The 23,862-nt window shown below is 53.5% G+C and overlaps 1 protein-coding gene across 4 annotated transcripts in view; it reads left to right on the top strand.

The window, feature by feature from the left end:
• Nucleotides 1-23,862, top strand: part of NUP93 (nucleoporin 93) — a 107,102-nt gene that overhangs the window by 56,846 nt on the left and 26,394 nt on the right. For 3 of the 4 annotated variants that reach the window (XM_004600652.2, XM_055146096.1, XM_055146097.1), the window contains 2 exons: nt 9,550-9,612; nt 15,621-15,749. In XM_004600652.2, the coding sequence (XP_004600709.2) occupies nt 9,550-9,612; nt 15,621-15,749 (192 nt within the window). Of the gene's footprint in view, nt 1-1,733; nt 1,814-9,549; nt 9,613-15,620; nt 15,750-23,862 lie in introns of those variants that run through there. The other variant, XM_055146098.1, reaches the window with a different exon arrangement.

Below are 23,862 nucleotides of genomic sequence, written 5' to 3'. Positions count from 1 at the left end.
AACATTTAAAAATAAGGCCTAAGAATTGGGCTTCCCAGTGCCGGGTGTTGGCTCTGCATGAAGGATGAAGTGCTCGTCCCCTGGAGTGGCGCGGGGACAGGCTGGACAAGTCTGAGCGTTAGCGTGACTTCCTGCAGACGCTCCTTCCACCCCACCATGCAGGCTGCCTGACTCCGCAGTGTCCGTGGGCGGGGGAAAGGCTCTAGTTCCCTGTCACTGTGAGACAGTTGGCATCAATAAATGGCCTCGCCCTGTTGCTTCAGTTTGCTACTATGGCCGTGTTTCATGTTTCCTGTACCGGTGAGGACCGTGGTGAGTGGTGGCCTTCTGCAGTATTTCCTTAGCGCTGACAGGGTGAAGTCAGAATGCTTCCCGAGTTAATTAAGGTTTTAGAGGGGAGCGAAGGGTGAAACCTCAAGTACTGTTGGCAGAGAAGTGCCGTGATAACTGCCACTTCAGACAACTTGGAGCTACAACAACAAAAAGGTCTCTTGTTTGCATTCATAGTCCCCACACAAATGAATCTTCGAAAATAAATAAATAAATAAGTAAAGAGGCGAGGCTGCATTTCTGAATGAACTGCAGCACCGCCAGAGCTCCCTGTTCTGTGGCGGCCTTGCTGCTGCCCGGTGCTGGGTCCGTCAGGATAAGCTGGGGGGCTGCACTGCAGAGGGAGTGACTGACACCGTGTGCCAGCAGGGAATTAATGCGACACGTGGCTCCTAAACATTGTCTTGACTCCCAGCCTCCCGGTGCCTGCTAAGCCGACAAGAGCCGGGCTCGCTCCCTCCTGCCAGTGGCTGGCAGGCTCCCGCCCCCTCCCCCGGCCCCCCAGGCCGTCTTTTGTCTCTGTTGCCCAGAGGGGAGCAGACACTCGGTCTGAGGAAGCAGAGAAGGCATGCTTTTCCTGTCTCTGGGTTGCTCCCACCACTGCTTTTGCATGGGTTTTGGGGGCCGGGAGGGGGTGCCGCCCTAGCAGAGGCCATTGTTGGTGCGGTGCCGGTTCATGCTGCAGTGCGGTTTCCGTGCCCGCACGAGTCCAGCTCCAAGATGGAGAGCAGTTTCCCCAACACAGAAAAGCCACGGGGTTCACTTTCAGTCTGTTCTTCCCTCCGAGTGTGGAGGGGGTTCTTGTGCTGCACGTTGGGACCTGGCGTCATTGGGCACCCTGTTCCGTTTGCAGAGCTAGGCGGGCCAGCTTTTGCCTCTCTGTGTGTGTGTGTGTGTGTGTGTGTGTGTGTGTGTGTGTGTGTGCCCTTGCTCTCCCCCAGTAGGCCGCCTCAGCCCTCTGAGAGTGGTTGGCAGCCTGCCCTGCGGGCTTCTCTGCTGCCCCCGGCCCGGAGCGCGGCTACTGCAGTGCGCGCCCTGCTGCATCGGCCACGCCCTAACCCGGCTCCTGCTCTGTACCGGAGGGCGCTCTCTGCCCTCAGCCTGTCACAGCCGCCCCCGGGCCAGCGTGGCCGGAGAAGGAGGTGGGTCTCCTGAGGGGTGTCTCCACCAGCACCCAGACGACCACCCTTATTTACTCATTCCCAGGGGCCCTTACGAGTCTCCAATGGCTGCACTGACCAGTTGCAGCCTGTTCCCGGGGGCAGGCAAGAAGGCAGTGTGCCGGCCGCCAGAGGGGCAGAGCTGGTTTGGCAGTGGGACCCCCAGCGATCTGTGTGGCCCCCACCATGGCCTGCTTCTCCGCGCGCAGCTGTGCTCACTGCCCGGTTTGAGGCCTTGGTAGAGGAGGAGGAGGAGGAGGAAAGGCATCTGGGAGCCATGTGTTCCTCGGGTGGCCGCTCCATGGTGCTCCCTCTGGGTCCAGGTGAGTCCTCCTTCATACACTTTCTTCATCCCGTGCTTAAAATCTTGGAAATGGGGCTATTGTTCTAGGTACTCTGTGACTTTTTTTTTTTTGGTGCAGCGTGAAGGACAGTCAGTAAGAAGGGCTCAGGAATGGGATGGCGCTCGTTGCTTTTCCAGAATTCTCTCACAGATGTGTGGCGTAGACGTGCCGATACGTCTGGGCCAGCTGCTTCCCTGTCAGGCCCTGCGCAAGTCTGGCTTAGGGTCTCCTAACACGCACTGACTTCTCCACCTGGAGCATTTGCAGGCCGGCCTGTGAACCAGGTTGACTCATGGGAGCAAGTCGTTTGTGCCTTCCCACCTACGCCCACACCTGCCATTTGGTCTGGCGGAGAAGGCATACAGAGTGGGACTGAGCGCCTGGCGGTAACAGGTAGGCCGGTGCCCACAGAGTGCCACCTGTGGCTCCAGGCCTGCCTGCTGCCAAGGCGGCACCCCGGGAGGGAAGGGGCACAGGAGGAGCTGACGCAGTAAGCCGTCGTTCGGAGCCTGGAAGCAGGCTGTGGCTGGCGGCTCCGAAATCAGCACGGCAGCACGGATGGGACTGGCCTGTTAATGAAATGAGCCAGAAGAAGGATAAGCATAGGGTGAAATGTGTGTGTGTGGAAACTGGGTGAGGGAATGTGCTGACTCAAAGGGGGACGCCTCCATCACCTTGGCCTAGAGGGCAGGGAGAAGGAAAGGAAGAGGGTGGGGTGGGGAGAGGATCGGGTGAGAAGCCAGGGCAGGCAAGGGGTTAAGGGGCTCAGGTATGCCGGTGGAGGTAAGGAACGACAGAGCTAAACGTCCAGACCACTGAAGTCATGAGACCCAGACTTGAACGGCCGAACCTTAAAAACGCCTGTCCAGATGACGGTCGGCTGAGGTGGGCATGGGGGAGGGCAGGGGAGGGAAGTCGGCTCTTCGTGGGGTCAGTGCTGGGACACTGTATGTCTAAAAATCAACTATGAATAACTTTGTAGACCACCGTGCTTCCATAAATTTTCTTTTTAATACCTTATAGGGCCTTATAGGGACCGGATAGATGATATAGTGGGCAGGGCGCTTGGCTCGGGTTCCAGCCGGCAGCATCCAATACGGTCCCCTGAGCACTGCCAGGTGTGGCCAAAAAAATCAAAAAGAAACCAACTGTTGAACACCGTTGTTTGTGTCAGCTTTGTGGCCTTAGTTTGCGGCCTTAGTGTGGGGTTTCTGCAGGTTTTTGTCTTGTTTTTGTTTTCTAAATGCGATGGACCACACCTGGTGGCACTGAGGTGGGCGGGGCGGGGTGCATGCATGCCAGAGAGCAGACGAAGATTCTCACGTACGCAAGGCTGAGGCAGAGTCTCGGTCTCACTGTGCATGCACAGACACTCTCTCTCTCTTAATGCAGTCTGTGAACTAATGATTTACTACATGAAAATTTTTGTAGAAAACAAAGAGGTCTTTTTTCTCCTCTAAATATCTGAGTTGGAGAATAAGGCCTGGATTGTTATTGAGTCTGTATTTATATAAGGATATCCATTTTTTTGTAGGCCCTTTAAACTGACATTTTATCTGTTCTTACTGCATTAAATATTGACCAATTAAAATAACCAAATATGCTATAAAACTATATTAAAGCTCTCTAAATCTTGAAAAGACTCAAATAAAAAATTTCTGTTGTTCATCTTTGGGCTTTATCTGTAATGCGTGTCTCTTTGCACTTAAAAATTTATTTGAGGCATTCTCCACGTAAGCACCACCAAAAGAGAGCTGATAAGAGCTTGTCCACACCTTACTGCTCTGATGACAGGTAGGGTCACTGTAGTGCCTCTCTGAGAAGTGTATTTTATTTTGTCCTTCCTCGCTGCTCCAGTCCCACCATTGTAAAATTTGTCTTGGCAAAAATTGCATCCAAGAGAAAAGGTCATTTCTGAAAGGGTGATTCATTCAGAAATTGGGGAGAGGGTTTGGGAGAGATTAAGTAGGTATTTTATTCAGAATGAGCTGAAGCAAAAGAATGGGCCCAGGTTGTTACAGGAATTAAACACGTCTCCATTGTATTAGCTAAAAGTCTGTCAAGAGGCGGGAGCAATAGCGTAGGAGGCTAAACACTTGTCTTGCACACGGCAGATCCAGGTTTGATCCCCAGCACCCTGTATGGTCCCCTGATCCCTGCCAGGAGTGATCATCATCTCATTGCATCTTGGAGTAGACGCATGCCACTTGACTGTTTTTATTGAGCACATTTTAAAAAGCGTTTCCTTAACTTTTCTTCTTCATCGCCTTCTTAGCTCCTGTCACAGAAATGTTTCTCAAGCACGTTGATGACCGTTTTCTGTAGGCATTGCTTCCTGGCATCAATACGATGTTGGTTCGAAGTGTTGGGTGTAGGTGTCCTTTTATTTGTGTGGACTGTATGTTTTCAGTGAGGAAAGACACAGAACTGCATCCCTGGTACTGCCAGGGATTTTTTTTGCCGTGACCCGCTGAGGGGCTTCTCTTTCTGTTTTGGCAGAGTGGCTCAGCGGAAGAGGGATGGATGGAATCATCTTTTGTGTGTGGAGGGCCATGTAGCATATGGCTGTTGCGTGGTGTGACCAGCTTCAGCTCATCTGGCCTGGCATTGCCGGCTGGCTTGATTTGATGGGTCAAGAAAGAGCTCTATTGGCAGCGTGCCAGCAGGTTGGAAGATGGCGGACTCGTGTTCTCAAAACTCTTCCTGTGCTCTGTTTCTTAATGGTCAGGAAATGTATGTGTTCTTCTGCGCAGACCGTTTATGTAACTGTCCAAACATCACTTATTTGTTGTATGTGGGAAGCAAAGAACTGTGAAAGAATAAATGTAAGCTCTATTTTTTTTTCTCCCTCTGCCATCTTCAGTCCCTGGCTAAAGTGGATGCTGAACATTTTCTCACAGAAGCCCTTATTTCTTACAGTTTTCATTTTCAGAAAGCAAATAAGCTGAAAGAATTTGGCCATTTGACAAAAGCAGTGTTTTGCCCACTCCCTCTTTCTACTGTAGGAGTTTAGCTGTCGCTGTATTCTGAAACCTCAAGTCTGCCTTGTGAGGGAAAATAAGGCCGTTTCATGCTTGCTCTCAAGTGAAGCCATTAAAGACTCATTTTGGGTACAAGGTCCCTGAGCTGTTCCCACCGTTAAGAGGAGAACCCACTTACCTTGAGGTCTACATTCTGCATGGTTCTTGGCCGGTGTACACGGCAGTGCGTGACATGTGCCACGGGCAGGAACGCGGGCTAAGTGCATTGCTGGGGCAGAGGTATGATTTGCTGGTCCTACAGCCAAAAAAGGTAACAACTTGAAACAAAAATTGGCACATAGGGCAGTGATTTCTGGTTTTTTTTCCTGTGATCCCTGGTAGGAAATGTGTTTTCCATCCTGGCCTATTCTCTGGTTCTGTGTGTGCACGTGATTGAGGATCGTTCCGCAGAGCAGTCCCTGTGCCGTGGACCGGTTGTGCGTTATTAGTGCACTTAAAAACACGCTCATTGCAGTGATGACCCAATTCTGGATTCTGACCTGCATTTTGAAAAACACTGTGCTAATGGAATTCGAAAACTTTGATGTTTACTGTCTCACTTTTCCCCTTAGCTGCATGAGGTAGGGGGACGGAAGGAATAAAGATGTGACCGTAACATGCCTGTGTACCTCACTGTGACTTGTCATAATGAGCGGTAGAGTGGTGAAAGGGAGACTGAGAGACAGGGGTTCAGAGTTTGGATTCTGAGGCTGAGCTTTGCTGTCTCTGAACAAGATGACCTTAATACAGAGCATGACTTGAAGGTTGGGAGAAGCTCTCGAAACCATCTCATCCGGCCCTTGCAGCTCTTAAGCCTTTGTTAAGAGCATTTTAAGGTATGGCCTAGTTAAGTTACATGGATAGTCGGCTTAACGTAGGTTTAAAGGGAAAGCTGGAACCAAATGTGTGCCACACAGTCCCAGCATAGGACAGCGAGTAAGGCACTTCCCTTGCACAGGATGCTCTGGTTTGATCCCGGCATCCTGTACGGTCCCTTGAGCACTGCCAGGAGCGCTAGTACTACAGGTAAGGCACCTTCCTTGCACACAACCTACTTAGGTTTGATCCCGGCATCCCATACGGTCCCCCAAGCCAGGAGCTGATTCCTGAGCACACAGCCAGGTGTAGCCCCGGGCATCACTAGGTGTGTGATAGAAACATGCAAAGAGAGAAAGCCCGCACCCCAACACAGAGTCGTCTCCGTCTCCCTCTAGCTCAGCCCTCTGCAGCACTGTGAGTTGGTGTTCTCAGGGCCTTCAGCCTCACCGTCCATCTCTAGGGCGTAATTAATGTCTGATGTAAGAAAGTTTCAACTGTTTTATCCCCTTTCTGGGCTCTGTCTTCTCTGTATGTCCCACCTGGTGGGTACTCTCAGTTCAGTGCTCAGGGCCTGCTCCCAGCATGGTGCTTGGGACTCTGTGCGGTGTTGTGGGGGAGGGGGAGAGGCCTAGAGACCCGAAGCCCTGCACGTGTCATCACGGGCTTCCCTCCCCGCCGCCCCCTGTCTTTGGGAGAGAAAAGCGTTCTTTCTCTGACTTGGGGGCTTGTTCCCGTGCGTTTGTCTCCTGACGGAATGGTGTTTCGATCCCGGGCGCTGGTCCTGGCCCGGAACACTAAGTCAAGCCGATGAAATGTGTTTGTCACCTGGGGTGCGTTTGGGGGTCTGGTGACTCCCCTGTCCTCGGAGGCTTGAAACCAAACTTGTTTGAGGCGCCGCTTAGAAGGGGTGCTGTGGGCAGTGGGCGGCGAGGGCCTGCGGGTATTCCTGCAGCGTTCTTTGGCCAGCTGGGCGGGTCGGGGAGCGGGCAGTTGGCAGGGTGAGAGGAACTTTGAGGGTCCTAGTTAGAGGGTCACCCGCAACCTCAGGTGGGAGATGGGCTCTGCCCAGGGGTCTTCCACACGCGAGGGCCCACTGAGAGTGGACGTCTCCAGGTGCAGAGAAGTGTGAGGGCGCCTCATGGCAGGGGCTGGGAGGACTCGGAGGAAGACCCCCGGGGTGGGGTTGGGAGCAGGCCGGCTCCTCTCCCGAGCGTCCGTCGCAGGAAGCCAGCTCCCACTAGATGGCGCACGGGGCCCGCTGCTCGTGCCGCTCCACCATCAGGCCTGGAGTTTTCAGGAGATTAACTATTCACGTATTGTTTCTAGAACTGCAATATCGTGTGTGACCTATTTTACTATTTTAGAAAGTAGTGACGGCCTCCGTGTGGAATCCAGAGTCTGTGTTTCTCGTGGGCCCCGTCCGTGCCGTGGGACCGTGGCTGCCTGTCTTGGTCCGCGTGGGGGTCAGGCTAAGGCTGGGTCCTCGTCAGCAAGCGCGATTTTTATCAGAAGGTGTTTTGTGATGCCACTTTCTAATGGATATTTTAATGCACCTTTAAGCGCTGGGTTTTTTCCCTTTGTATCTACCACTTGAAATTTCATCTCTTCAGAGATCTTAGGATTGTGTTTCTTACCATCCATCATGTTGCCTTTAAACCATTGTGGCTGGCTACTGTCTTACTTTTATGTTGTGATTGTGTGGCTGTGGGTTCCGTGTGGACATGGGTTCAGATACAGGCTGGGCTAGTCGTTGCCCAGAGTTGCAGAGAGAGAGGCCAGAGAAGGCCAGGGCCCCGAGCACTGGCCCTTCCAGCCCGGCCAGGAAGGAGGAGGCGGGAGCGGGTGAGGCCTTGTCGGCCCTCGCTCCACCTCCCACCCCGTCCAAGCACGGCCTGGGGAGTCCCTCAGCGTCTCGGCAGCGGGCACAGAACGCGCCCGGCCTCTGCCTCCCTGGCTTCAGACTGCTCCCGCCAGAGCTACGGCGCTTTCCACACCATGACTCGGGCCTCGGCTCCAGCTGGCGACTCCTCCGAAAGGCAGTTCACGGCGGCAGTTTGTTGATTTAATGGGTTCATCTGCCATGAAAAAAGTAAGCAAGGTCGGTTAGAATCCAGGCTGTGTTTTCCCACCCGGCTGCCCTGCGGTGGCAGGGGCAGGCATGTGGTGACAGGCTGCCCCTTTCTGAGTGGGCTTCATGGGGGCCTGGGTCACCTGCTCTGGTTCCGTGAGGGCATGACCTATGAAGTGGGTGGCCCCTGCCTTTCCCAGCCCACTCGCCCCCTGCAGATGACCAGTGTAGGGACTGGAAGGTCCTTTCCATGGTCCTCTCAGAGCTGCCCCTGAGGGACTGCGGAGCCTGTGAGGAAGCTGTTTCCCGGCTGCTGACCAGTGTCCCTTCCAGCCCCAGGGCACAGAGCAGGTGAGGGTGTGACAGTGGTGCCGGGTGATCGTAAGCAGGGATAGCAAGGATCTGAGGAATCTGTGAAAGAGAAAGAGATGTACATCCCGTCTTACCTGGCCTCACCCCTGATGTCGTCGTTGTTGGTTTGTTAATTCTAAAGTCCCTTCCAGGACTGTTAGAGTGTAATATGTTAAAACATTAGGTGCAGTTATTTAAGTATTGCTGATCAAAACAAATTGTGACAGTAAATTTCCAATATAAGAAAATTGTTGAAAGGATATTTTTTTTTACAATTTTTTTAAAAATTCTTTTTTTTTTTTTTTTTTTTTTTTTGCTTTTTGCTTTTTGGCTCACACCCAGCAATGCACAGGGGTAACTCCTGGCTCTACACTCAGGAATTACCCCTGGCGGTGCTCAGGGGACCATATGGGATGCTGGGAATTGAACCCGGTTCGCCTGCCTGCAAGGCAAACACCTTACCCGCTGTGCTATCGCTCCAGCCCCTGTTGAAAGAATATTTTTAAATGTAGGATTTCACTCCTTAAAAACAAAAAACTATAAAGGCAAAAACATGGTTCTGGAGAAAGGGGTCTCTGAACATGTGTCAGTTAGTCCCTCGGCAGCGGGCTCGGGACGAGTCAGCCTGGCCTTCCCTGGAGCCGCGGCCGCTCTCCGTGCTGCAGTTCCCACTCTGATTCCTGCCTGTGAGAGGAAGCGTCTTCCTTGGTCCTGCTCAGTGCTCACACCCTCAGCAGGAGAAAAGATGTTTCCTCCTATCCGAAGGGCAAGGTGTTGGCACCGTCTGTCTGCAGGGAGCAGCAAGGACATGTCCCCGGCCCCTCTCGTGCCAGCCACCCAGCTCCCTGGGACCGATTTTAGTAACAAAGCTACAGTTTTGAGCCCTGGGGGCCAAGAACAGGCTGTATTCTCTCATTTAGCATTTCTTTTTGCATATGAGGTCGCCAAGATTCAGAGTTTAGGTGACTCGGCCAAGACCCTGCCACGGAGGGCGGCACCAGCCTTTGACACTAGATCGGTCTGTTGTCCTGTCGTTTCGTGGTTGCGTTCTGCAGGCATTTGACCAGTGCTCATGAACCCAGGCCTGTGACCGGCTCCTCCTCCCACCCTGCTTCTACTCAGCAAGCCCCGGCTGCTGTTGGACTCGAAGGAGCACATGTGGCAAAACCCGGGGGGAAATGTATAAAGAAATTATTTTAGTTAGCATTGACAAAGTGGGAACCACCCAGGCAAGCAAGCGGCTGAGGGTGGGTTCCTGGGTATATCAAGGGAGAAGGAAGGAGGGGGGGAAATAAGTGATCAGTGAAGACCATCTATTTTAAGTTTTGAAAACGGGGCAAGTTTTGAGGGGTGAGCTGGGTTTAAGTAGCAGATATGCTCACGGTTGTCTTTGATGATCTGAACGTTCATTTTAACCCAGGCTGTGTTGCTCTCCCTCCCACCCACCCCTTCCTTAGGGCTTCCTGAAGAATGAGAAGGACAATGCCCTGCTGTCGGCCATCGAAGAGTCCCGGAAGAGGGTAAGGCGCATGCAGGGCCTGGATGGGGACACGGAGTGCGGTGGGGGCTGCAGGGGCAGGGTGCTGCGGTTTGTCAGGAGGGGGCTCTGGGAGCCTTTTTGGGGTGGCAGGGGAACTTGGAGCCACATCCAGCGGTGCTCAGCACTTACTCCTAGCTCAGTGCTCAGGGCCACTCCTGGCTGTGCCTGGGTGTCCAGATGTGGTGCTCGGAATTGAACCAGCCGTACGCAGGCCATGAGCCTTCACCCCTGTACTAGCGAAGCTCTGTGAGACATTTTTGAAGACGGTACCATGCCAGTCACTCTGGGCCGGAACGCTTCTGAGACACAGTCGGGTCGTTTAAATTGACGTCAGAGATGGAAGCGACGGAATTCTTTGGATTCCGTTTTTCCCCTCTTATCACATGATGTGACTTTCTGCGCTACCTTTTATGTTAACGGCTTCTCCGGGCTTTTTGAAAGCAGCGGCAGTGAGGAGCGAGTGCTCGGGCCCTGGGAAGGAGGGTGAGCAGGTCGCCAGGGCAGCTGCTGTGCAGCGCGCACTCCCTCACGCCGCCCCGGGACAGTTCGCTCCCGGGAGTTCGCGTCATTGTTTCTGAAGAGCACTAGAAGATCAGACTGCTTCCCAGAGTTATTTTCTGGCAAGCTATTTTCAGGCCTCTGGGGTCACTGGGAGAGAGAGGAGAGGCCTCAGTTATCACATGGGATGGCTCTGAGCACTCGCTCAGCTTTGCCCAGGAAAGGGGGCTGGGGGGAGGGAAGGTAGGGGTCCTGTTTCCAAATGAAGTGTACTTACATAGGGGTGTGTGTGTATGTGTGTATATGTATATACGTATATATACATATACACACATATATACACATATATTGACTGAATATATATGTATTTACACATACACACTATATATATGTACATGTATACTATACATATAGGTTCAGGTAGCTTGAAAAATAATAAAGAAAACATGCTTCTCATTGTGCTTTATTAAAACACTGTGCAGGTAGAAATAGGGCAGGAGGACATTAGTGGGAGAGACAGGGTCATGGGAGGGGGTCTCTCTCGTGCCGACTCAGAAAGAAATGTGTCAGAGGCATTATTAGAATGACTGGGAAGGCTTAATTATCAGAGTACAGATGCCAGAAGTGTCATTAATTGCATTTTTGGCAACAACACTTATTCCTGGAAATAGAGAAATTTTTATTTGTTTAAGATTTCAAGTATTAAAAACAAGGAATTTGGGTTCGCTATCCCCCCCCCCCCCCCCCGTTTCCACCCCTCACCCTGCACGCACCCATTTTGGTCGCCACAGCTATTGAGTCTCCTGCTGTGAAGGGCCAGTGAAACTGAATCAGGGTTGCCAAGTGCCACCAAGCCTTCGGAATCCACTCCCCCTGTGGAATGTGTTTCTGGAATTGGCAGTCCCCGAGCATGGTGCCATACTGAGACTAGATGTGCAGCCAGCCAAAACATTTCAGTGACATACCACAGTGCACATTGTGTGCATATGTGTTTGTGGGCGAGCGATTCCGGCGCCAGGAACTTGGGGGGGTGGGGGTGAAGGAGGGTCGGACGGGGCCTTCACGTACCTGGAGACCAGAGGCTGCCGCTGCTGGGTGAGAAATCACTTTTATGCAGAAGGTGAGTGGCCGCCTGGCATTTTGGTGTCAGTTTTGTGTCTGAGTAACTTGCCAATGGCCCTGCTGGAATGCCAAAAAAAAAACAAGCTAGGAAATCACAAATGTGTCTTCTCTTTTACCCGTTTGGTGCATCCCAGCAAAAACAGAACAGCAGCATCAGAACATATGCAGAGTTTCTGGAAGCCGGCGCGTGCTCAGTAAGAAGTGGAGCGGGAGCAGGTTGCCCTCTTCCCTCTCTGAGAAGGGGCTTCGAGTGCTCCCGGCCCGTGCTGCTGCTGGGTGCCCGCTCCTCCCTCCCCCTCCCACAGGGAACTGCAGAGCCTGACTTGCCCACAGTGTCCCCGCTGCTCTGCCACGCCGTGTGCATTGGCGGGGAGGAGGGGTCCTAGTTGCACACGTAACCAGTGACCCTTGACCTTCCTTTGCTCCTCCCCTCGGGCCCTTTCCTGCTTGCCTCTTCAAAGTCCCTCCCACCCGGGCAGTCATCTCCTCCGCTTCGTTGCCCCTGGACTCTCGGCTCCTCTGCCGACGTTCTTCTCTGCTCCGCATCTGGCCCAGCCCTGGCTCTGACGGGAAGAGGCCAGGAGAGGACAGATGGGTGGCTGATCACCCCTGATTAGCCCACAAATTGGATATTCCATTATCTCTAATGAAATTAGGATAGGATGGCGGGGTGGGGCGTGGTCAAGGGAAGAGCGTTTCAATGTCAGCCGTTTGTTTTTATCCAGAGCTCCTGATCCCTGGTGCGGAGTGGGGCCGCGGCGTGGTTTGTTGAGGCGCTGTGGCTGTTTCTGAGGAAGGGCTGGCACGCCCCTCAGACGGAGCCGCGGGGCCCAGAGCCTGCCAGCTTCCAGAGGCCCCGGTATGATGCAGCCAGAGTTCTTGGCACAGAGGTGGCAGCCCAAGAAAGCGAATGCTCCCTCCCCCTGCCCGTGTCCTCCCGCCCCTGGTGCCCTGCTGGGCGCGTCCCCCCTCTTCTTTGCTCGCCTCCCATCGTCCTGCTTGTTGTCATTAGTCAAAGGGCTGATGTCTCGGTCTAAGTTTTGTTTTCTTTTGTTTGGGGGCCAAACCCAGGGCTGGCTCCTGGCTCTGTGCTCAGGGCTGACTCCTGGCCAGCCTTGAGGAACCATGCGTGGTGCTGAGGTCAGCTGTGCCCAAGGCAAGCACCTTACCTGCCGTCCTAGCCTGGCCCCAGAGAGCTGGTCTCTAAGAAAAGCTGGGGCACTCCTCGGTCAGTGCCCCGGCTTGGCGCCTCTCCTCCAGGTGAGAAGGGGACAGCGCCAGCCGCTCCCACACCTCCTCCCTGCACCTGCCCCGGGCCCTGCCACACGGCCCTCTTGCCCAAGGCCATGGGGTGCAGGCTGGATCATTAGGTAGGAAGAGTTTTAGGGAAAAAGCAAAACCAACTGCTTCATTGCACGCTATTTCTGGACACCTCCTAGAGAAGCCGACTCTCCTTGTGCCCCCTGCCTCCCTCACTGCTGTGCAAACATATCACGTCTGAGCTCCCTAGCAGCACCAGCAGGAAGGATTTTTCTGAGGGATTTTTTATTTTTTGACTCAGTGCTGACTGACAGGAATGAGCCATTCTGGCCTTTCTGTGGGAAGAAAACCAGGTAGATTGCCATTCTTCCCTGTGTCATCCGAACACTTACTAGAAAAGTGCTCAGTTGGTCCATGAGCCACAGTCAAACTCAGAAGTTGTGACAACTTTCTCAGAGAGAGAGAGAGAGAGAGAGAGAGTTTGTGTGGCCTTTCCCCCCACATTTTGTAGAGCTTTTTTATTTATTTATTTAAAGTTTGTTTTTTGGTTTTTGGGCCACACCTGGCAGTGCTCAAGAATTACTCCTGAGTCTGTGCTCAGGAGTGATCTCTCCTGGTGGTGCTCAGGGAACCATATGTGATGCTGGGCATTGAACCCGGGTCAGCCGCCTTGCAAGGCAGCCCCCTGCTCATTGTACTGTGTCTCTGACCCTCCATTGGCAGGATATGTGGTTTTTCTAACTGTTTCCCAAAGCTCATGTATATGGATATTTTCAGTATAAATGATCCGCCTTGCCAAAAATAAAGCAGGCATTACTAATACTCATTCCCTTGGTGCTGCCTAATTACATGCCACTCTGATTGTCAACGAAAAGTGGGCCTGAGCGGATGGGGGACCTGGTCTGCCGATTAAAGATTAATAGACTAAGAATGTCATGGCTCGGAGTCTCTGCCTAAGTTGCTTTTACTTTTTTCCTCTTTTTGTTTTGTTTTCTCCTTTGCTTCTTTCCCCTCTCCCTTTTCTCCTTCCTTTTCTTCTCTCGTTCTTTTCTCTTTTTCTTCATCTTGCCTTTGTTTTGGCAGCCAGGTACAGGGCCCCGAGTAGACAAGGCAGGAGGTTTCCCAGACTTGCCTGTGGTGACCGAGTAGACGGGTAGGACAGCACATCAGGATGGCCTCTCCGGGTCTCCCTCCCTCCCTCCCACACTCTCCCTCTCCCTCTCTCTCCCCCTTCCATACTGTGCTCACGAAGCCCCGGGGCCACCCCCAGCAAGACTCGGCAGTCTGGTCAGTGGGTTGATGCTCGGTCCTGCAGTGCTAGGGGGCCTGGTGATGCATCACGCACCCTGGCCACTGTGCTGTCCCCCAGCCCCTCCGGTTTCTTGTGCTGCTTCCTATCGGGGATGATTACAATTCTTTTTTTTTTTTTATTACAATTCTTTAAGAAATAAATTCACTGGGGGAATCTTATTTCTGTTTTTTCTTACCTTAGATACATATTCAATGTTTATTGCTATTCCATAAGTTTTTAAGAATCCACCATTTTATGGACTATAGGGAAAAAACTCCCTCCATTTAAACTTGGACATCAATTATAAATACGTTAGTCTAGTTTCACAGGTTTTGAAAAGATTTATCTTAATAAGTATGTGAGAGGGAAAACCCTCAACATTTTAGAATTCACATTCAGCAATGTTTGGGGAAAAAACTTAATCATTAGGGAAATACAAATTAAAACCACAGTGAGATGCCACCTTACACCTTCCTAGGATGGCTACTGTCAACCCCCAGATCCCATCCCACCCCTAGAATCACCATAAGTGTTGCTGAGAGTGCAGAGAAATGCGAGCCCTTGTATGCTGGCGGCAGGACTGTAAAATGAACATGCAGCCTCTGCAAGCAATAATTTAAAAATTAAAATATTAAAAATTTAAGTTCAGAGATCCAGCAGTTTTGCTTCTGGGTGTGTTCCCAAAGAATTGAAAGCAAAGTTCCATTTTTATGGCAGCATTATTCAAAATAATCAGAAGGTAGAAGCAACTCAAATGAGTATGTATGCATGCGGGGCCGGAGAGATAGTGCAGTCCGTAAGGCGTGTGTCTTGCACACTGCTGACTCAGGTTGGATGCCCGACCCACATACGATCCCCTGAGCCCCACTGGGAGTGACCCCTGAGCACTGCCAGGGGTGGCACACAAACAGAAAGTCTGGATGAGCGGATAAACAAGATAGGCATCTAACACAATGCAATATTATTATTCATCCTTAAAAAGAAAGGGAATTTTGCACATTGTACAGCATAGATGAACATCGAGGACATTATGCCCAGTGAAACAGGCCTGTGGCTTCAGACAGACAGATGTACTGATTCCTTGTTAGCCCTGGGGGGTGGGAGGAGGGGAAACTGGCATCTCAGGGCTGCTGGCTGTATGAGCAGGGGTCATTCCCGGCACTGTGTGGTGCCAGGAACTCAGCCCGAAGCAGCGACTGCACGGCCAAGTGCTTTATCACCTGCACTCTCTCTCCGGCCCCTGACTCCACGGCTGTGAGGCATCGAGAGGTACCGGAGCCATGGAGACAGAAGGTCGTTGCCAGGGGAATGTTGCCAAGGGGCTGGGGAAGGAGGAGGTGGAGTTCTGGTTTCATAGATGGAGGATTTCGGTTTCTCAAGATGGAAATGGTTCTGTGGATGCACAGTCGTGGCGCTCAAGTACTTAATGAGCCAAACTCACCTTTCTGGGGTGTTTTTAATTCTTGAGTCACACCCGGCGGAGCTCAGGGCTTACTCCTGGCTCTGCCCTCAGGAGTCACTCCTGGTGGTGCTCAGGGGACCGAGCTGGGGATCTAACCAGGGTCAGCTGCACGCAAGGTCGGCGCCTTACCTGCCATACTCTCTCTCTGGCGCCTGAGCTGAACATTGAAACTGGCAAATTGTTACTGTTTCAAACTTCGTGAACTGGGGCTGTTGCCGACAGGCGTCAGGAAACTCGTCAAGGATAATCAGTAAAGTGGATGGGCTTTGCTCTGCGCTCGGGAAGATGGGGACTGGGGACCCAGAGGTCCCGGCAGGCGGCTTGAGCACTGTCCTCTGCCTTCCCTCCCGGACAGACCTTCGCCATGGCCGAGGAGTACCACCGAGAGTCGATGCTGGTCGAGTGGGAGCAGGTGAAGCAGCGGATCCTGCACACGCTGCTGGCGTCGGGGGAGGACGCGCTGGACTTCACTCAGGAGAGCGAGGTAGGTGGGGTCCCAGGGATCAGCCGCCCCTCTGCTTCGCTCCGGACGTCCTGGCACAGTCCACCACGGTCTGCCCCTGCCGCTCTGCGCCCCTGGTTTCCTGGACGCAGGCATGGGCCTGGGTTTCTTACAGGGCCTCTGGCCGCTCCTCGCCTGCCTCCACCCCAGTCCTCCCTTGTGTCTCTCCTCCAGCCTCTGTCCTCTCGATCTCATCCTGGCTTGTGGCCTTAACGCCAGCCCTGTTTGGACGCTCCGGTTTACACCGCCGGCGCCGAGCCCCAGACTCCCTCCTGCCGTGGCCTGGCCGGCTCAGCTTGGCCAGAACCTGAGCAGGTGCTCTCCCCCTTCCCCCCACTGCCCTCCCCACCTGACTTTTTTTTTTTTTGGCTGAGGTTCTTGTTGTTTGTTTTGGTGGGGCCACACCCGATGTGCTCCAGACTTACTCCGAGCTCTGTGCTCAGGGATCACTCGTGGCAAGGCTCAGGGGAACCATCTGAGATGCTGGGAATTGAACCCGGACCAACCGGGTGCAAGACTAGTGCCCTACGGGTCGTGCTGTCTCTCTGCCATACCCTCCCACCTTCCCCTCTTACGGATGGTCCTCGGTACGGATGAAGTTTCCTAGATCAGAAACCCCAGGCTCCCTCTTGCCTTTCACTTCTCACCCACAGTCTGTCTCAAATGTTGACAGATCCAGTCAGTCTTATCCTCAGTGTGGAACCAGAACCTGAAATAATACCACGTCTCTCTCTAGTCCAAACCACCATTTCTCACGCAGAGATCAAACCTCAGGGGCTGGGGTGGGCCACATCTGTGGCGTTGGGTGCTGGGGGCCACTTCCCTCTTGGTGTCGGGGGCTGGGGTGGGCCACATCTACGGTGTGGGTGCTGTAGGCAGCTTCTCTCCGTGTCGGGGGGCTGTGCTGTCGGCCTGAGCCTTGGTCTCCAGCACCTGCACTTGCCTGAGAACTCTCCCCAGCCCTTGAATGGGCCTTTCTCTTCTACCCCCACCACCCCACACACACCCGCCACCTCCCTCCCTGGTTTTGGGGTTACACCCGGCGATGTCCAGGGCTTACTTCTGTGCTTAAGGGCCACTCCTGGAGGGGCTGGGGGAACCATAAAGGATGCCAGGTGTTGAACCCGGGTCAGCTGCATGCAAGGCAAGTGCCCTCCCTGCTGTCCTATGGCGCTGGCCCCAGAACTGGCCTTCTTACTGTTGGCTGTAGTTTTCTGTTCTATTTGTTGCTGTGTAGTAGATGCAGGCCTCCGCGTGGCCGAAAGCAAGCTGTTCTCCCAGTAAATCTGAGGGGCCTTGAGCCTGTGTCCCTTATTTCCTCCAAGGGTTTTCCCCGTGTCTTCCTAGCGCAGCTTTCCAAGGCTTTGGGAACATGGCTGAAATGCAAACCAGTCTCTCCAGCTCACTTTGCCTCTCCCGTTCTTGCTGTCTTTCCTCCATGACACTTTCTCTCACGTGCCAGTTTATGTTTATCATCTTCATATTGCTAAGTTTGTTTCTTGGAGTACAGTGTAAGCTCCACAATAGATGCTCAAAAAAAAAAAAAAGTCTGGACTGACTCATTTGGCAAACAGGTTTAGGGCTGTGTTGAAGCTGTGGTGTTAGAGTGGATGTTGTTAGTAGTTGCCGTGATTGCCGATATCAATCAGTGTTCGTGCTGTTGAGCGTTTCTTCCTCTCTTTAGGACCAGTTTGTTGGAGCCCAAGGGTAGTTCAGTGGTAGAGACCAGCCTCGCCTTTGTGAGGCCGTGTTCTGTCCCCTTCTGCTGTGCGGGCCCCGGTGAGTGAATCACAGTAGCGTCATTGCAGGAACGAGAAGAGCGGGGAGACGAAATGAAGAGGAATCCACCCCAGCGTTTAAAATGGCTGTGCATTTATTCACGAGTCCACGCAGGGTCTGTCCTTTTCACAGCTGACCAGCATTCTCTCCTCCGGGCAGCTGGGGGCTCGAGAAACGTGTAATATGCTGGTGACAGTGACACTTGGGACTTTTGTTCCTTGGTTGATTCATTTTGGCCACACTCAGTGACTGCACCCGTGCAGTGCTGGGGGCCACTTCTAGCCCAGCTGGGAGACCAGAGCCTGGGCCCCCGCCCCCGGAGCCGCCTCCCTGGCCAGCGCTGTCCTTCTCTGCAAGTAGGGGCCACGGACAGTGGCACGGCAGTTTGATCGATGCCTCCCATATCTACAGATAGGTTCTTGATGAAAAGAACAGCTTTTCTGTTAGCCTCTAAATAGTAGCACTGTCGTCCCGTTGTTCACTGATTTGCTCAAGCGGGCACCAGTAACGTCTCCATTGTGAGGCTTATTGCTACCGTTTTTGGCATATCAAATACACCACAGGTAGCTTATCTTTTTTTCTTTGTTTTGTGTGTCTGGGGGCCACATGTAGTGATACTCAGGGGTTACTCCTGGCTCTGCACTCAGGAATCACTCCTGGCAGTGCTCGGGGGAGCATATGGGATGCCGGGAATCAAATCTGGGTTGGCCACATGCAAGGCAAGCGCCCGACCCTTTGTGCTATTACTCTGGCCCCTAAACTAGTTTAAGAAGTTCCTCGTTAAGGACACTGTTCTGCATTTCTCAGGCCCAAAGACCAAAGACTCAGGTGGGCATCTGAGAGAGGGAAGAACTAGCACATCAGTCCTCGGCCAGCAAAGCTGACGCCATCTTTCTCAATTTCTGGAAGATCTGGGCAAATAAGTAGGACAGCTCATGGTCTTATAAACTTCATTTTTAAAAAATGGTGTTAGTAGGTTGTGGTCTGTGTTGGGATTTGGAAGTAATTATAAATTCCTAATGAGAGGTTCTTTCTTGATTGCTCGTCTCTTAAAAGTAGGCTAGTCTACTTGGTCGCTCCCCTTCCCTGACCTCACCCCCCTTGGAAAGGAGGCAAGGCCTTTTCTGTCCTCTTTTAACACCTAGCCGTGCTGAGGCGGGCAGTGATACACAATATCCTTTTTGTTTGTCGCTATTGTTCAGAATTTTTCTCAAAAAAATATCAAATATAAGAGAGAAATACCCTCTCCAGGAGCCAGCAACACTGAGCACTGCGGTGGAGCATGGACTGTGAGGAGACTCACCGCAGATACCCTTTGGTGCCTCACCACCGCCCAGAGGGTCCCCACTCTAGCCTCCAACACCAGGGGCTCCTTTTGTTTGGGGGCCAGCACGATCGTACAGCGGGGAGGACACTTGCCTTGCACACAGCTGACCCGGGTTTGATCTCCGGCACCCCGAAGGGTTCCCCAGGCACCACCAGGAATGATTCCTGAGTGCAGAGCCGGGCGTAACCCCTGAGAATCAAAACCAAAAATTCCATTCTGTTTGTTTGGCTTCAGTTTGGGGGCCACACCCAGTGGCGCTCAGGGGCTCTTCCTGGCTCCGTGCTGAAGAGTCGCACTGGTGGGTGCTGGGGCCATGGGTGCCATGTGCTTTGTGTGGGATTGAGCCGGGTTCGGCCACATGCAGGATATGCTCTCTAACCACTGTGCAGGGTCTCCCCGTCATAAAGCACATGCTCTTCTTCCGGCGTTTTTGCGGGGTGGGCTAGGAGAGGACACCTGGCCGAGCCTGGGGGACCCTGTGGTTCCCAGAGTCAGCCTCTGGGCTCCCGCGTGCAAAGCGTGCAATTCCCCCTTGCTGCTCCGGTCTCCGGGCTTGTCTCGCTCTGGTTTTCAGCTTCCGATCTTTTGGTGCTGGGGATCAAACCCAGGGCCTCCCTCATGCAGGCTATGAGCTGTGTCCCCAAGCTGTCTGCCCCTGGCCTGTACCCCTGGTCCTCTTGCTGACTTCTCTCTGTTTTAGATTCTGGATACTTTGCATGTAGTTCGCCCAGTCTCGTGACTGTGTAGTATAACCGCAGTCTCGCCATCCCTTCGGGTGCTTTTAGATAGCTCCCAGTTGCTGGATTTTATAAATCTCTCATGGAGAACGTTCTTGTACGTCTCTTGGTGAGCGTATAAAAATGCCCTTGGGTCTCCCAGCACGGCTGTGTGCTGTGCCTCTCAGCTGCGGTAGGAGGCAGTTTCATTTGTTCATACTCTTGCTATGCTTCTGTTTTCTACCTTTTCAGATATGTGGAACCCTGTATTTTTGCAGGCTTCCCCCGCATAATCACAATGATAGAAGGGTGGAGCCTTCTCTTGGGCAGACACCCACAGCGTGAGTGACCTGGCCGGCCTCCGCGCCCAGGCCCGGGCCCCTCATTGCCAAGGGGCATGTGAAGAGCTGCTGGGAGCAGGATGAAATGTGTGGGCCGGCCCGGCCCCAGTCGTGGGCTGCAGGGCTGCACGCTCATCCTCAGGCACTGCTTTTGGTATTTGGTCAGCTGGATGTGACCCGGGTTCTTCCAGATACGTTAGTACGGATTTGTCCTTTTCTGCACGGTCCCCTGATTTACAGAGCACCCCTAAGAATAGGGGAAATGAGGTGGGCATCATCAGGGCATGTGATTCAAGAGGCGAGACCTGCTGGCCAAGCCGTGCTTTTCTGGGCTCTTTTTCTTTGCTTTTGCGTTTTGGGTTGCACCCAGCAGTGCTCAGGGGTCACTCTTGGCTCTGCACTCAGGAATTACTCCTGGTGGTGCTCAGGGGCCCATATGGGATGCCGGGGATCTCTGGGTCGGCAAATGCCCCACCCACTGTGTGTGTGTGTGTGTGTGTGTGTGTGTGTGTGTGTGTGTGGTTATTCTTTTGTTTTGAAGCTGCACCCACTTCTGCTTAGGACTTAACTTCTGATGGGGACCATATGGGATGCCAGGAATACAAGTCAGCCACTTACCATAAGTTTCTGGGGATCAAACCCAGGTCAGCTGCTTGCACGGCAGACACTGTGCTGTTTCTCTGACCCTAATATTTTTACTTAAAAAAAAAAACTTAATTAGAGCTTTTTCTAGGGTAGTCCATGTAGATTTGTCTGACGTTTCTTGGTGACTGTTAATAGAGTTCATCATATAAATGACCCCAGTTTTCTCATTTCCCCATGAGAGCTGGGCTCCAGCAGGCCCACTGTTCTTCATTGGGGTGCACGTGGAACCCCAGTCCTCTGTTCCCGTCATTCATGTTTTGTTCCAGTCACACTATGCTTCTACGTGCAGATTGAATAGCCGACCGCTAGAGTCACTTTGGGTCCATTTTGCCAGACAGTTCCATTTGGAAGTAGATCCTTCCTTCCGTCCTGCCATCTGATTGCTGTTTGCTCTGCGTGATTTGCCGGGTGCTAGCTGTGTTCCTTTTCCCTCTCTCGGGAAAGGATGCTGCTTGGAATCCGTGTTCGTCCAGAAGTAGTTGCTTAATAAAAATGTGTACTTCGCTGCCATTCGTTAACTGTGGCCTGTCTGTTCTGGGATGATCCCTTTGATCCCTTTGAGTGACTCTTTAGTCCTCTGAGGGGACCCCCCTCCCCCCCCCCCCCCCCCCCCCCCCGCTCATGGATGTACTTTGCACAGGCCCCTGTCCCTCCATAGCACTCCCTGCCTGCCTCTGGCCTCCCCGCCTGGTTTCGCTGCTCAGTTCTTGCTCCTGTCATCCCTTCAGTGGTCCCGAGGCCCCATACAGCCCGGGCGTTTGCCTGCTGGCCTCCACCCAGCATGAGGCATGTGCTCTCCTAGCCCCGCATCCCAGTGCTCACGGGCTGGGGGCTGGTCTCTGCTCAGGAGTCCGCACGCACAGCCTGGGGATGGGGAGTTGACTTTCTGTGTGGTGGACTGGAGGCGGGACCAAGGGCACCTGAAGGTTAGGGGCTTGAAAACAGGAGCATTAGGCAACATTCATTTAAATGGAAATGTGAAAGCTGAAGACTTTTAAAGTGGGGAATTAAAAAAAGCAGGGGGCAGGGGTGTTAGTGCCGGGAAAAACATTTCTCCAGGCGGTTTGTGGATGTTTGGGTGGAATGGCCGTGTCCTTGGAGAAGGTGCTTCTGCCCCTTTTCATCCCTCTGGTTTCTGGAACGAACCAGTGAGAGGCCTGCTCTTCTGGCCCTCCCGGTTCCCGATACCTCTGTTCCCGATGAACACTCGGGCTTGGTTCGGAAGGAGAAGATGAGCTGGTGGGGGTTCTGTTTGAAGGGAGAAAGTGTTCATTGTAGAAAAAGATTTTCCTGGCCCGGTCAGACTGTTTTAGGTCTGGAGTGTTCCTCTTCCCTGACTCTGCACTGCAGGATGGAGGAAGTCCCGTGGTCACTATGGGGGCTGGCTTATTTTTTTGTTTGTTTTGCAAATTGTAACCAGGGTCTGTTGCCAAGTCTCAGGCACTGTGTAGAATAGAACTCTTGTCTTCAGTGCCGTGAGGTAAGCACAGTTTTCTCCCCTCCTGTTCTTCGTCTCAGGGGTACAGACCTATGAGGTGGGCCCCACCACTGCCCCCTTTGTTCAGTCACAGCTGGCAACACTGAGGCTGACGCTTCCCTCAGATCACTCAGTGAGAGGTGGCTGGGGTGCTCACTGCACTGTTGAGGGTGGCAGTACTTGGAAAGGGGCCACAGCAGACCCTGGTGGGCACTGTGGCACCAGATGGTGGGCTCAAACCACGGCTCCATGCTTCTGGCCAGGGGGGGCGGGGGGACCGTGGGAAAGTTGCTCTCTCTGTGTCTGGTCTTAATAAAAACCCCTGTCTCTGAGGGTCGTGGGGCTAATACGTGGAAATCAAGGCAGTCCTCAAGAATTAGTGTAGCTCTTACTGCTATTATGAACTGGTGGTTTTGAGTAATTTGTACTTCAGGTAGCACAGCTTTCAGCTGTAACAGAAAACGTCGGTTCCAGGGCTTGGGATGAGGGTTTCTTCCCCTCCTCAGATAAGTCTGTCGATGTGGGGAGGTCAGTGCTTCTGCCGTGTCATTGTCCACCTCAGCACCCCCGCGTTCCTGAGGGTCACAGGAGGGCTGCTGCAGCGCCACCTGTCACATCACCATCCCGGAGGAAGCTGGAAGGCCGTGCTGGGCAGGCTTCTCTCCCTTTATCAGGAAAAGCAGGCACTGTTCCCAGGTGCACTCCCCGTCTCGTGCTTTCAGCTCCTCTGCCAGAACTCGGGCACATGCCCTCGTGGCCGCAGAGGGGACAGGAAGAATGCTCAGGACTGTGTGGTCAGCACAGGGGGCAGCCAGCAAAACTTCAGATTTGATACCACCTGGGATTATTTGAAGTCCACTACAGTGGTCATGCCTCCGAAGCCATCCTGCATGCAGGAAGGGGCCCCTTCCCCAAACCAGCACAGCATCGGGGGTCTCTGCCCGTGTGCCAGGCAGAAAGGAGGCAGGGGATGGGCCAGCCAGCAGCACCGGCCAGGGACAGGTCAGTGGTTCAGAGCAGGAGTGGGCCTCTCGGGGTCCGTGGGGGCCGCCCTCCCCACCTGGGGGGACCTGAGCTGAGAGGGGGTGGAGCTTTCCCCAGACTCCACCGCAGGGTGGCAGAAGGCACCTGGAGCCCCGCTCTCCGGGCAGGCGCGTCGCTCTCCCGACCGCCCGGTCTGTTCCCCAAGCACCTGGCAGCAGGACCCGCCTCTGCCCCCACCCCAACCCTCTCTGCCCCCACCCGTCCCGCTCTGCCCCCACCCCATCCCCATCTCTGCCCCCGCCCTGCCTCTGCCACCCTGCCTCAGGGCCCACCTGAGCCCCCTTGTCGGCAGTGGCAGTGCTGGGACAGTTTCCCGGAAGCTGACTTGAGGCGGCTCGGTGTATTGGGAGGGGGCTCCCACGTCATGTTTCGGGAGCCTGGGGCCTTCTGGCAAGACTCAGTGCAGTGCTGGGGCCAGAGGATTCAGGAGAGCACCCAGGTCTCCTGTATCTCCTGTGCACTGGGCCCTCGGAGTCCTGCCCTGCCTAGCACAGTTTTCACTTCTGTTTGAACACTTAAAGGATTTGATCTCTGCCATCTTAGGATTCAGCATCGTGCAGTCAAGTCTGAAGTCATCACCAAGGCACCTAAATAAGATACGCCTGTGTGTGGGAAAGCCCGTCAGTCTGTCCCGTCTTGACAAACTTGTCCGTGTTTGCATCTGACTCTTGCCATTGGACATTGAGCCCTCTGGGGACAGCTTCTGGGCAGTTCTGTCACCCGTGAGCCGACAGCTCTGTGTGTGTGTGTGTGTGGCACGATGCGG

Source organism: Sorex araneus, chromosome 8 (genome assembly GCF_027595985.1).
Source record: "Sorex araneus isolate mSorAra2 chromosome 8, mSorAra2.pri, whole genome shotgun sequence".
In the NCBI taxonomy this organism is placed as follows: domain Eukaryota; kingdom Metazoa; phylum Chordata; class Mammalia; order Eulipotyphla; family Soricidae; genus Sorex; species Sorex araneus.
Note: the sequence above shows the minus strand (reverse complement) of the source record. Positions and strands in the feature narration are given on the sequence as shown.